Source organism: Numenius arquata, chromosome 4 (genome assembly GCF_964106895.1).
Source record: "Numenius arquata chromosome 4, bNumArq3.hap1.1, whole genome shotgun sequence".
Classification (NCBI taxonomy): domain Eukaryota; kingdom Metazoa; phylum Chordata; class Aves; order Charadriiformes; family Scolopacidae; genus Numenius; species Numenius arquata.
The window spans coordinates 57,677,490-57,692,032 of record NC_133579.1 but is presented as its reverse complement, the minus strand read 5'-3'; the positions used below and the strand labels follow the sequence as shown (position 1 = coordinate 57,692,032).

Genomic DNA, 14,543 nt, shown 5'->3' with positions numbered 1-14,543 from the left:
TTAAGGTGAGCAGAGTTTACCAAAAAAAAGAATGGTATTGGTAGGATTGTGTCTAATAAAGAATAAGAAAGGGTGGTCAGCCATAAACACCTCTGTGAGAGGAAGAGACCTCCTCACAATGACAGCTCCTGTACCAGCTGCTGCTACGGTGCCTTCCTCATTGACTTCCACATACGTCTTATGGACAACATTTGACAGCACCAGCGATTTTGCAAACGACATTGCAGAAAGATCAGCTTTTGATTCAGTGAAGATGTCAGTCATCCCCATCTCTTGTAATACCTCATTGAGGTTAAAGGTGCTTTCAAGCTTGAATCGGGGAAGGTATACCTCCACTCTTGTCTCAAACATGTGCTCTGAAGAGGCCCACAGCGTTAAATTTTCATAGGTCATTGTGCTTTCAATCTAGAAGATGGGGAAAAAACAGAGCTTAAAACAGGTGGGGGGGCTTTATCTTTACCCAGCCTTAATTCAGACAACCAGCTTTCAGCCATAGCCCGTGATATATACTGCCTTACCTGCTCCAGCCCACTGGTAGATCCATCAGCCATGTCACCTGGCAGCAGGATGATCATGCTCAGTGACTTCTGAGCATAAGGGAGTTCAAGGACCTGAGCACCCATCTCCTCAATGTAGCCAAATTTAAACATGCCTTTCTGATACATCATCTGCACAGGTTTTTTCTCATTCTATTTAAAAGAAGATTATGCAGTCACTTAATCAATAGAGCTCTTAACATTTAAAGTTATCATAGGTGTACTATCAGTAGTCAGGTTTTCAGCAGTAATTGCTGTTAGGCTAAACATAACTCTTTATTTTGTTGCATCTACAGTGACACACAAAACATCAGTTTGGCCATGCATAAATAAAGGAGATAATTCTTTAAAAAAAAAAAAAAAAATTCCCTGCAACTGATCAGGTAGTGAAGTCACTTAATAGTGTTACACTTCCGAACAGGCTGATGCTGATTGGATTTGCAAGTACTAACTTGGACTGGGATAAAGAAGAAATAGCACTGCAAGAACCAGGCTGTCATTTATCAGACTGATGGTTTAGACAGGAAGTAATAAATAGGCTGATTTTTCTCTTAACCTTTCTCAGGCATCCTCTTCTACATCTTGTTATCTTGCTTTTTTTGTGATGGGGTTGTTTGAAAGCTGTATAAGGGCTCAAGTTTCCTTTCGCAATTAACTAACTTCTTAGCTAACTTCTAAAGTAGTGAAAGAAGACTTTTTGTAGATGACATATTTTCTGCAAAAATCCTGCTAGTATTGATTAGCAGATGAAGAAAAATCTGTACAGCTTCTCTTTATCTCATAGTTTCTCCTACTGCAGCAGAGCAGCAAACGTTCTCAGCTACAGACCATTGTCAATATCCATATTCAAAGATATAAAGTCACAAGTACGTGTAAGTACCCAATATGATAGTTTCTTACCAGTGTCTTAAAAAAGTAATGCAACATGATAACTAGAAATATATGGTTTTCTGACCTTTTCCTTTGATATATGAGGAACATTCAAAAGAGACTTTTTCCCATACAAAGCTCTGCAATTTAAGATTAGACCTAAATCTGTTGGGTTTTTTCTTTTTTTTTATGGCTGAGAACTAATAGAATATTGGCACAACATATGGAAAGAAGACAAAATTGAATTAAATGAAAGTAAATGTTTTTGATGTCTTTTTTGATAATATCTGTCAGGCCTAAAGGGCACACACAATACTTGGAGGAACTTTGCAACCGTATTGACAATACCTTTGTTAAACAATGAAGGCTTTGGTGATACCTCTATGGCAGAAAAAAGGGCTAAAAATTTAAATATATTTAAAATAAACTTTCAAACATTGCAAATACTGTAAATAAACCAAAATACTCTATAAGAATATCTCCTTTTTTAAATTGCAACTGTATTTTTTTGTTTGTTACTGGCTGGCCTAGTTCGTTTCATGTGTTTTAATCTCTCAAATGTGTAGCTAATGTTAAAATATATTGAATGTAAAAACGCCAGGCTGACCCCCTGGAGCCTATATGAAATGGAATGTTCAGATTTGCTTCCATCCATGACAACTATCTGTAATGACTACTATGTTCAACAGCGCTTATCAGGACTAACACTTGTGTTTTGCCAGTCACCACAGCAAAACTCTGAGTTGTTGCAAGTTCTCAGTCTTGCACACTTTTTCAGTGAAGATTATGCTTTTCTGTGAAAAGCCCTCCTGCCACCTCTAGCCAACAGGTTAAGTTCCCAGCACGCCCACACCTTGCTCACAGGGCACCTGAGCCCTGGATGCTGTGCTTCTGTGTTACGCTTGCTTCATTGCTCACAGTGTCTAGGATAAATAATGTTAAGATTTACAGAATGCAGATGTACCTGATTCAGTTTAAAATCTCTCTGTACTGTTTTTTGTTCATCAAACTTGTGTTCCCAGGATGCTTTGAAGTAGATTACATTCACCAGCACCAGCAATGCATGTGCATCGATCACACCAGGAGCAAAGAGGTCCTTGATTTTACCTAAAGGACATTTTGGAATACACAAGTATTTGTTAGTTGTCATTAAGACTCAGGGCTGAGACTCCATTACTTGTCTGTGAACTCAGTTTTGGAGAAACTTGGAAATCCAGTTCTTGGCTTTTTCAAAGGACAGGGAAAATATAGGCAAATAAATGGTAGATTCCTCTGCACTGTTACCAGCCAGGGAGGACAGTGGGGGTCACCAAATTAGCCAACTGTCAGTGTCAGGGACTGTACATATCTGCCAGGTGACATTAGCCATGGGGCAGGAAGCAGCACCATTAATCACATATTTTGGTTTACATGAGGACACCTTTTCCCTGAGCACAGCAGTTAACCAGCTGTGGAGTTTTTGACTTTCTACACAGAGACAGTTAGCAGGTCCTCAGGCTTCATATGAGTACCCAAGCAATGATGGCTCCTAAGCCTTTGGCTCCTGAACCTTCAGCTCTCTTACTGGGAGCCAACTGGGGTTAACAGCTCTTTCCCACACCAGTCACAGGCCGCTCTGCCAGTACAAGGACAGGTTTGGTCGGGAGATAGGCAACTGAGAAATTATGGAAACCTTCAAACTTATTTGTCTGTCCCCCAGTAAATTCTGGTTTATGTTCAGCCAGATGAGTTAGAAAATTCTCATCCCACTGCTACTGCATCTCTGGTAAAACTAAAGGAAAATGGCATGTATCATGTTTAGTCTAATTAGCAAGAGCCAATGGCCCCTACTAGCCTCTTAAGGGGAAGACTGTCACTTGTGATAGAGAGTCTTGCTGATGGTCACATCTCTCGTCTTTGTGGGCGTTGTCCTACATATAACCAGGTCCTCAGTCATCCTTCTTCCGCCCCCAGGCTGTTCCCGGTCTCACCATGAAGCTCACAGCTTACATCCCCTGCTGTCCTGTATCTACACTTGTGGCTGTTCACAGAAGCAATTTGTATGGTCAAACTTTATAGGTATTATTGCAATTATCATGCCATGCATAAGGGTGGGAATCCAAAAGTATTTGACAACAAACGCATCTTTAATTCAGAAATATTTCAGGTGATAACTTGCTCTAATATTTAAAGAGTGGATGGGAAGACAAACCATCTTTAAACAGCATAAAATTGAACACTCAGAAACATGAACAAGCCTTTGCTTTTCACATCCTGACTTTTTTTTTTTTTGTAGAAGCAGTGGAAAAAGACAGTAATGGTATGGCTGTGATTTTGCTTTGTTTTACCTTGTGTCTCACTTTCAACCCAAGAGTTAATTTTTGTTCTGGCGGCTTCAACAGCACCATGAAAGTCCACTGTTTGCAGCATTGCTCCATACAGTTCCTTAGTGCACATTAGAAATTGCTGTAAAGCAAAATGAAGATTATGCATTGGCCAAATCTGTTATGCATGTATTCCCTTCTGAAAGAATACAGTCGTTCAAAACTGTTTTAGAAATGGTGAGGGATCTGTTGACTCCATAAGGCAAAATTTCATTTTGGAAACATCTACTATCTGAAGTTTATTCTTTGAAGAAGAGATAATTATGCTATTGCATAAGCAATAAAACAAATAAGTAAAAAGCCAGAAGAAAGAGTCTTCCCATGGAGAACTGCATACCTGAGGTCCAGATAAAAATAAAAAATTACAGAAGATGCAGGACGTGTTGTTTAATGCTAAAATATCCAAATCATTCAACAGAAATAATTGACAGAAAAGCAAGGATGTGACTAGCAAGTTATCTGTACTAGGTAGTGTAGAGATCACTCTGTCATTCGGTACAAAAGGAGTAAGAAGTTCAGCACCAAAGCCCTACACATGAAACTATATAATATCTCAGGTGACAAGCCCTCTCCAAGCTTACTGCTGTGCCACTTGCAAGTCTAGAAGTATTTGACACAGAGCTCAAATAGGCCATTTTTAGCTGTAGTCACACCTCTGGCTGAGTGTACACATATGCCAAAAGTGAACAGACCCCTGCTTTATTTTTGCTCTATGGCCATTGATATCCATAAGGTGGGGTTTTTTAAATAGAAGAATTGAAAGCTGACACTCTTGTCTCTTTCCCACCAGCCCCAAGAGATTCAGCTCCAAGAAGCATATCAAGTGCTCCAGAATACACATGAGGAGGACAACAGTGAGGCTCACAGTTACAGAGAAGTTTGAGGTCAGGGCCACAGGAGCTAGCAGATACAGGTAACTTACCTGCCGGAGTTCAAATCCTTGTTGTAAAAAGAGATTGTTGGCCAGGGTTAAAACATAGCTTTCGCCAAGGTTTTGTAGTTGTAAAAGCAGTGTCTGGAATGCTCTATGGTTAAGGTCCCCGTCCTTGTTACACTGGGAAGAATACAAACACAACAATTATAACAATTCTTCCATATAGCTTTGGTTGTTAATTTGCATCCTAAATAGATTACGCTATAGGACTAACTCCTGTTGTACTGATTTTTAAATCCAGCTACTGGTCTAAGCTTTGTTGCCTGATCCTTGTTCAGGTGAGAACACTGAAGGCTTTGGTATTGACTTCATGAAGACGTGGCCCTTAATAAAACACCACCTTGTATCAGGCTTTTCCTAGTGGATTAGGCAGGCTCTCTGCGTGTGATCTTGACTCCCTCCAGTGGCGGACTCTAGTGCTTTATACCGAGTAACCTACCCTGCAGTGAAGAAAGGGCTCCAGTGCTCCCCACCCAAGGACGTACCTGTGAGAGGGAAGGCTGTCTCTCATGGCTTGGTTCTGGCTCCATTGCTGGAGTTGTGCTCTCAAGCTCAGATCCAAGGCTCGTTCTTCCTGCAGCGTTCCTGACATGGAGCACCTGCAGTTGAAGATGTCAAATTATGGCAATTGTAACTGGGATAAAAGCATTTCCCTTCTTTAAAAGATTTCCAGTGCTGCCCTGGATAAATGGTGTAGATTTATGTAAGATATTTTCTCAGCTTCAGTCAGGCTGAAATTACAGGCTTGAAATTGTTCATATATTCATGTTCAAATTCACATTTCTGTATTAGCAAACCAAGAAAAACTTGCACTTAATCTCTCAAAGTGTTACTCTCCACTACCTCAAAATGTTTACATTTGATTTGTATTTTTATTGCTACAGTTACCTTAAATTTCAAAACAAAACATTGCCTCAAGCAAAGACATACAAAGGGTTTTTTAAAAACATCAAAACTGGCTTTTTTCAATCACTCTTAAACTTTGCATCAGATTAGGAAATATATCAAAACACCAGTAGTATAAATGGAAACTAGTCTTTGTTTCTAATGTACAAATACCTTGCCGAAAAATTTCCACCAGCTTCTCCATTATAATAATGTTGCATCATACATAGACTTAATCTTTTTTATTGAGGATACTGGATCTCCACTGCTTTCCTAAAATAAGCAAGAGTCCCTGTGTATTGGGTCTATGTGGCAAGGTTATGGGAGCCAGGGGACTGCAGGGATGGCCTCTGTTCAGAGATCAGGGGATGCCCCCATGATGGACAGAGCTGGTTCCAGCCAGCTCCAAAATGAGTCGAGTCTGTTTTGCCATGACAGTAACTGGTGAGTGATTTCCCTGTCCTTATCTCAAGCCACAAGCTTTTATTACCCTATTTTCTCTCCCTGTCCTTGTTGAAGAGGGAGAGTGAGAGAGTGGCTGGGTGGGCATCTGGCAGCCACCAGCCAAGGTCAACCCACCACATCCTGGGAACCTTATGAGGAGGCCATGTCTATCTTGGCTGCGGGTGACCCAGCAGTTAGGCTGTGTGCATGGCAGTGATACGATATGATGGATGAAGCTCTACCGGTACAGAGCCAGCTACTGACAGAACCTCTGTCTTAGGATTACTCATCTTTTACCACTCATGGGCACAAACAAGAAAAGAAAGGTTGTAGAAAACAGAACTTGCACTGCTGGGAGTAAAGGTGCAGAAATCGGAGGAGTGGCCTTCTTCATCCCATCCCTGCCCACCTGTGTCCCTGTGAGCTCTGCAGGTGAGACGTTTTGACTCTTGAATGTCATAAGTGTTAAGTAAGCTAATGCTTCCAGCCACCCAGGTGCAATCACTTCGGGTTTCTGCAACTCTCCCCACTACCCACTCAGACTCACACTTTCAGGATTCTCATTGCAATCATGAGAAGCAGCGTCTTCCCATAATTTTGAAACAAAGTCTGGTATTCTAGCAGCAGGCTGGGGGAAAGCCAGAGTGCCCCTCTGAGGTGTATCACCTCCTCTCATTCAGCTCTTGCTCCACGCTTCTGAGCCTGCGTGGGGGCACGGTGCGACTCACACAGCAGATGGCAAGGATCATAGCGCACCAAACATCACTGTGAAGGCAGCACCTGTGTTTGTATTCATGCTTGTTTTCTATGAGACCCTGGCACACGTGTTGTGCTAGGATGCCCAACATTTCCATTAAGCGAACAGCAAGCAATGTGGAAGCATCTCAGCACATTTTATTAATACTCACTTTTTCTATCTGAGCAGCAGTGTTGTTTTTTGCACCTAGATGGACCAGGGCCAGGGCAACAGAGATGCTCATTGGAGAGAAGACGATGTTTGTGTCCTCTGCATTTCTGTTGAGCTTATTGTAGAGATCAAGGCAAAACTCAGTAATTGGTCTAGAAATGGAGCTCATCATGAAGTAGCTGCTGACTGGGAGCACAAAAGAAAGAAGAAATTTAATGCAGCTTGTTGCGTAGCTAGATCACACTGTGAAGCATCTGTCTGCCCCGAGATTGTCCCATAGCTGGTTGCTAAATAAAAGAAGTTTGCTAAATTCTGAGAGTTTGAAACAGCCAACCTTGCGCACATTTGTTGGTCCGTGCTCCACAGCAGGAGCAAGAACACAACGGGTTCAGAAACGGGACCCACGCTCACAACATACATGAATTCCTCAGAAAGGGCCATTTTTCTGTCTTATCCCATCGTGTACCTAATTTCGGATCATGCTATTGAAATCAGTTGACTGTGGATTATCATTTTCCTTCTCCAAACTGGTTTGATGTATACAGTCATGTCAACTCTTTCCTCTTTTAACAACATACGATTAATCAGAGAGGTGATTCTGCCACTTTGCTCTGGTGAGACCTCACCTGGAGTACTGTGTGCAGGTCTGGAGCCCTCAATATAGAAAGGACATGGACCTGATGGAGCGGGTCCAGAGGAGGGCCACCAAAATGATCAGGGGGCTGGAGCACCTCTCCTATGAGGACAGACTGAGGGAGCTGGGGTTGTTCAGCTTGGAGAAAAGGAGGCTCCGGGGAGACCTCATAGCGGCCTTCCAGTACCTGAGGGGGGCCTACAGGAAGGCTGGGGAGGGTCTGTTTACAAAGGCCTGCAGTGACAGGACGAGGGGAAATGGTCTTAAGTTGAAGAAGGGGAGATTTAAATTGGATATGAGGAAAAAGTTCTTTACCATGAGGGTGGTGGAACACTGGAACAGGTTGCCCAGGGAGGTGGTTGAGGCCCCTTCCCTTGAGATATTCAAGGTGAAGGTCGACGAGGCCCTGGGCAACCTGGTCTAGTTGGGGGTGTCCCTGCTGACTGCGGGGAGGTCGGACTAGATGACCTTTGGAGGTCCCTTCCGGCCTGGACCAATCTATGAATCTATGAATCTAATGACAGAAACTTAGTGGCAGAAACTACGCCTGCATATGACCATGTCTGGTAACCAGAGCTGTGGTATGAGGGTTTCAAACAATAGGTTTATAAAAACAAAATCACCACTAATTAAACACTTTCATATATGAAAAAGGGTCATTAACAGCTATGGAGACTGAACTACATATGGAAACATGAACAGTTGAAATACTTTTTCCCTCCTCGTGAGTTTTCCAGGAGTCACAGATTCAGACAGGATACATAACTAAAATTTCCAAACTAAGCAATAGCTCAACAGCCCTGAAAAGAAGTCTGTAAGTTCCTGCTCAATGATACAACAAGATGTGTCACTCTTTTCTTTTGTACTAGAGACATAACAGTCTGATACCTTTCACATGGGTCATTTACATTAAATCCACTCTACTAAGAACAAGTTGGGACCAAGTTCCAGCTTGGTCCTTGCAAGCAGGAGGCCGTCTGTAAAAAACAGTTTGAGAAACTCCTTTATACCAGTGGGATCACATGAGCTTTTCTGGAATCATTATACCCCAAAAAACCCACGTCACTTTCAACCTCAAATAAATTATGTTTTGGACAGCACCCCAGAAAAATGCATGAAAAGCAAAGCATACACTTGCCTGCTTGCAGACATAGAGATGAGTAGCTGTGGCCTGTGTTCCAGAAAGATACTTTATTTAGGGGGGAAATACACGGCCACATTATGGAGAGAAGTCCCTCATGTCTCCTGCCCGCAGATCTGGCTGGCTCTGGCTTTCAACCCGCATCGGGACAAGTGTGGGTCAAGTCAATAGCAAGTTGCCAGAGCTTCTCTCTGTTGAAAAGATGGGTGAGTGCACAGCCAGGTGGTTACTCTATAGAAGGCCACGGCACAGCACAAGCTCTTTCTCACTCTGTGCAACCTGAGTGCTGCAGCCTGCAAGGCCAGGTTGTGTGAAGGAGCTCCAGCCTGTGTCACCAGAAGGCTAAGGGTGGGGAGAGGCTGGTGCAAAGCTGGACTTCAGGATCTTTCATCATCAGAGCTCTTGTATGGCCTGTCCTGGGCTGTTGGTGTCCAGCAGCTGCTTTGAGAGAGGTTTAGAGCCTTCTTGGGAAGGGGCTGCCTGGTGCTGGGGACATCCATCCCCTCCCAGCCAGTGCTCCCCTGCCACCCCATTCTCCCACTAAGGCCGCAGCTCTTCTACCACAGCCACAGTCCCCCCTTACAGAGAGTCTGCCCTTCACAAACCTTTCTTTACTCCAAGAGCTACTCAAAATGTCTTGCATTGCCCTCAAGGATGCAGCGTGCAAACTGCCTCTCACTCAGCCATGAATCAGACACAAATGTTGCACGAGAAGCTGGGGCTCAGGTGCCAGAAGAAGTTACCAGGGTGTAGGGAGCTGCTGTGGCTCAGCTGAGATGCAGCATTTGCCTGTGCAAACCATCTTAGTCTGCAGCAAATGCCAGACAATGGGAATGAGCGGGGCCCACAAGAAATTAGATTTAGCCTCAGACAGATTACTGCAGTGGCTTAGAAGAGCTGAAACGTCAAGTTGCTGAATATATGAAGGTGCCACATGTGGCAAATGCAGCCATTTCTTGCCTTCTGACTAGCTTGAAAAGCACAGCAATAATCAATGCTTCACTGTGTTTCTGACTGATGCTCTGTGGAAATAATGCATGACACTGAAAGAAAAAGTTCATTTATATTTCATACTGAGACGTGTGTTTTACACTGAAGTCCAGAAACACCTCATATGAAGACCTAATACAAATGGGCAAAATGGAGGAGAAATACCCAACAGATTTTCTGAACAAACAAATTAAAGATGAGTTATATCTCATTAAGACTGAAAACAGCTGTTCTAGCTCTACTGTTTGTGTCTTTGTATGAAACACAGGTTTCATTTTCCTTCTAATAACACAGTCATCTTACCACAAGAAAAAGACTTCACACTAAATAATAATTTTTCCTTTCTTCCACCTTCATTACCTACTATCCAGAACCTTCTGAAAACAAAACTCAGTGCTTCTGTAGTGATGAAGTTTGTATTGCTCCACTTCCACACCTCTTGAGAGATCTGAAATGGAGCTGTGAAATCATTCATAGTGAATGTAGGTCATGAGGCGTATTGTAGGTGTGCCCAGACCTCAGAACGAGTCAAGGAGAAAAAAAGAGTTAATAAACTTCCTCAGGAGGAAGGAGTCACCTCCACCCCACCCTGCAGGGAGAGGAAGGACTGCCAAGTTGGAGGGAGAACCCAGGAGCTGGGAACAGGTTTTAAAAGCCAAAGGAGGTGGCCACTCCTTTAGAAAAAGCAGCAGGCTGTCCTCAGGGTGATGTCCAGGTGCAAACACTGTGCCCAACTCCATGGTTTTGTGAGTGGGAACTATTTAGAGAGCTGCCCTGGAAACCCAAAGCAAGGGATGAGAGGTGTGGGCTGGTGGAGGAACTTTCTTACTGCAGAATGAAAGGATTTAATGAAATTTCTTAATCTAAATTGGGGTGGGCACAAGTGTGTGAGTCATCTGTGTAATCAGTGTAATGATTCAATCAGTGAGAGTTTTGGAATTACTGCGAGGACAGTGGAGTTTGAAGAACACCTACATGATGGACAACAAATGGTAATGTTACTTTTCAAAGACCTTGGTGTGGTAAGGAGAGAAGATACAAGATCAAAAGGAGTGTTCCAGGAAGATCACAGCTGCCTTTCTGCACTAGACAAAATGTCTGCACTGAACATTAGCAACAGCGCAGAGACAGCAACCAGGGCTGGGGCTTTAGAGCTGATGAAGGGAAATGCTTTGCATGATGGTTTAGTAGCTTTTAACATAGACTGGCAGATGGAAATTGCTGGCGCTGTTATATGTGAGCAAGAAGCTACCCAGGAAAAGAGCTTCCTTCAGAAGAAACCTTGTAACCACAGACCTTGTAAAGATGACAAACTTCTTCCGTAGCTGTGTGAAATGAACGACACTCCTTTTCTATAGCTATTCACGATCTGTTCTCTCCTTGCAGTTTGTGTTTGGCTAAGGGTAGATGAAATCGAGACAAAAACTCTCAAAGAATAAAAAGCTGTGCTCAAAGCTATCTTAAATAATAGGTGTATTAGATTACGTTATGCAGTCAACAGGAGGCGGCAGTAAATAAGGTGGGGAGGCTAAGAGAGTTGTAGCCTTGTTTTTAAGGTAATCCTATATTTAATACAAGGTAAAGCAAGAAAGAACCTGTTTTCCCTGATGCCACATGGTAATTCCCATTGCATGTTTTGCTTATTCAATCTGCTTCCCGTTAAGGTGCTTTAGTGCACATTAATTTCTCATACATAAAGGAAGACAGAATTGGCAGAAATTATATGTCTGTCCTAGAAAAGGAGCACATGCCAGATAATACTGTCTCCTCACATGAAAAATCTATGATTGGTAGAAGTGACTTTCTTATTTTTCATGACCATTCATACAAAAAGAAATTCCCAAATGTTTCTGTGCTGATTGGGAGTGAAAGGGACAAACAGGACATAAGAAAAATGAAAACTCCTACAACACAAAAATTCCAATCACCCCTATGTGACACAAACTATTTCAAAAGTAACATGATTTAAATTAAAAAACAATACATTTCAGTACAAAATAAAGGGAAACATTACCAAGTTCGTTTTCCAAACAGCTTAGCCTCTCGGGCTACTATTTTTATGCCAGAATGGGCTTCTTCAGACTGCTTTTCTTCCTTTGTATGAGTACCTCCAGGATGTATATTTTCTACCTCTTTCTAGGCCAATTATTCCTGCATAAACAGGCATGGATGTACATTGGCCTGTTACGGGCTGTACAGTGGAAAGTGATTTGCTATGCCTGTGTGCAGCTGCACAGGCTTCTCAGCAAGCTTCTAAACATCCTTGCCAAACCCAAGAGCTAATACGCTGCTAGTGAAGACTAGCCTCCCCACTAACAAAACAAAATCTGAATACTACTCCACCCTTCCTATTTTATATAGTCGTTGTTTAAGCACATAAACAATCCCCCGGCAGCGGGGATCAGGGTACAGGAGAAACATCTAAGCACCCAGGCAAGGAACTGCACGCCCTCTCTCTCTTCTGGTGAAAATTTCAAGACTTTCTTGTTCCATGGAAATTTGAGTAAAGAAGGGAAATTAACTTGTATCTCCCCCTTTGTGGGTGAGTTTGCCCAGGTCATCAGCACCCCCACTTCATGTGAAGCCCATTTCTACCAGAGTGGGTAGAGGTGCTCTGAAAGAGCCTGCCCTTCAGCATTTCTGGAGATACAGGCAGAAAAGCATCTGCTTTCTGGTATGAGCCACTGAGCTGATCTGTCCTGTGGCAATTAGAGCTTTCTGGATAGGCACAGAGGTCCTGGGGAAATTTCAGATTCAAAAGTCTGTGAAATTTAGGTATCTAATCTTTAGATTCACAGCTTTGGATGTGTGTTCCTAAATTCCCCATCTACATCCCACTGAAGACCAGATCCCTTTGTGTGAGCTCTTGAGCCACCTGAATTTCAGCAGTGTGTTTTGCTGCCTGCAGCCTGTAAAGGTATCTCCCTCTCTGTCCCATCTGTAAACATGATGTTTACTTTACCAACCTGTAGACTACTAACACACAAGTTATTTTGGAAGAAAAAAAAAAAAAAAAAAAAAGAATTGTTTACCTTCTTGCCTGAAGAGGTTAAATGAAGAGCACAACAGCTGAGCGCTGGAGCACGTTCCTGTGAATACTGTATTACAAAAATCTCCCGCTCTCTTGTGGGAAAGTTCAGCCTCTAACCAATTGTTGATAATAGCAGCATGTTGCAATTTAATGCAAATGCCATCAACATGAAGTTTCCTGCAAAGACTGGGAGACCTATATCTACCAATAAGCTAATAGCATGTCTCTCAAAGCTGTGCAACAAGTTTGGCAGGCAATATCTGCTGGCAACAGCTCCCGATTGCAATGCCAAGTCACCCTCAGCTGGAAAACAGGGCATTAACCCTGCAGATCCATGGCTGTGCTGCCGTGCATAGTTCCTTTCAAATCTGATGGGGTCTGGCCTGAACAGAGGGGTGTGCAGGGTTCATGCCAGGATTCAGAGAAGTCTTGTTTGGAGCTGAGTTTGCTTGCAGAGATAGAGCAAATGAATGGGAAATTCATGAGCTTTATGTTGCCTGCAGCCATCTCCCTCTCTCTCTTTCTGTCAGGTAAGAAGTCAGCTTTATGCGTATGGAAGGAGCTTAATTAGAGAAGGGAAGAAGTATTTCCTTGAACTGTAACAGGAATCCCCAGCCAGGGGGTATTCTTTTAAATCGTTGGAGTTAAAAATAAAAAGGCGGCCAGGAGTGGCTGATTACACAGGTTGTGTCTCCAGCATAAAGTGAGGTGGAAGTAAAGAGATAGGAAGCATGGAGCTGCATCAACACAGTGTTTGATCTCCCTTAATCAGCACTTCTGAGCTCAGGTGCAAAACTGGGTTGTGGCAGCTGGACTCAGAGGTCAAAATGAAGTCCTCTAGGATTGTATGTGTCTTTGCAACCCTGAAAATTTTCTACCTTTCCTTTCTCATGTCTTCTTTCTTCCTACAAAGCATAAAACTGGCTTCAGATTCATAGGGTATTTGAAGGACCAGATATGGTGAGGGGACAAAGGAGGAAAGAGGTAGAAGGTCTCCCAGCACCATCTTGCCCTTCCCACACTTCCCTTCTCGTGCTGAAGCTGGACCACCCTCTTCCTCAGGCATAGCTCCCACCAGCTTTGCTGTTCCCTGCTCCTCTACCAGGTTATCAGCCCAGTTGCCCAGGCTCCAGTGCTCCAGTGCCCATCCGAAAAGAGGGATTTGTAAACAATGCAAGACACAATGATAAAATGAGTGTTCTAGTTACCCTTATTCGTTTCCTTGCTTTTTGGCTTCCATCTGCCATTCACTTCTTTGTTTCTGTTTTTCCTTTCTGCATGTTTCCATAGTGTTCCTTAGTCTTCCTCCTCGGTTCTGTCTCTTTATCTGTTTTTCTTTTGTAGGTTTTTTTTTTATTTCTGCACATTGCCTTACCATGTATCTTTTCTTCTTCTGCCTTTATGAGTCCTAGCCTCTTTTCAGTGACAGTCTTAAATATTTTGAGTATCTTTCAAGATTCTCCTTCTTCAAATCTCTGTGCTTTCTCCCTCCCTCCTATATTAAGATCATTCCTCCACTGATTTATTTTACTTGCTCTATACATATATTCCCTCAGAACTCCCTTGACATCAGTTTAACTGCTTTGCCTCAGGAAATGTCAATGTATGTGCAAATTCTGTCTTTTCTAGGCCCTTAGGATAGTATACTCGGGGTTCAAAACTGTATTCCTTTTCCAGTGGGGCCAAATGACTCTACGTAGCATTTCTCAAGTTTCAAAACCGAACTGCGCTTCCCCACAAACAACTTTTGTTTCCACAAGACATTAAGATGTATCACTTCTCTTCTACAAAACGCTGGGAGCAGGAAG

General features: G+C 42.8%; 1 protein-coding gene across 1 annotated transcript; it reads right to left on the bottom strand.

Annotated features, from left to right (window-relative positions):
* LOC141464161 (leukocyte elastase inhibitor-like) lies at window positions 1-11,881 on the bottom strand. Its single transcript, XM_074146938.1, has 8 exons — window positions 11,835-11,881; window positions 6,941-7,121; window positions 5,189-5,302; window positions 4,692-4,823; window positions 3,734-3,851; window positions 2,371-2,513; window positions 519-689; window positions 1-405 (listed from the first exon to the last, which is right to left on the bottom strand). The coding sequence occupies exons 1-8, from the start codon at window positions 11,879-11,881 to the stop codon at window positions 1-3; spliced, it is 1,311 nt and encodes a 436-aa protein (XP_074003039.1).
* Window positions 11,882-14,543: the final 2,662 nt, after the last annotated feature.

Bases quoted from the DNA above. Each gene is read 5' to 3' on its own strand.
- LOC141464161 (XM_074146938.1), bottom strand. From the start codon at position 11,881: ATGTACATCCATGCCTGTTTATGCAGGAATAATTGGCCTAGAAAGAG. The intron at 7,122-11,834 runs GTAGAAAATATA...GCTCCCAGTCAG, and splicing joins AATAATTGGCCTAGAAAGAG to CAGCTACTTCATGATGAGCT. The intron at 406-518 runs GTAAGGCAGTAT...CCCATCTTCTAG, and splicing joins CTACCAGTGGGCTGGAGCAG to ATTGAAAGCACAATGACCTA.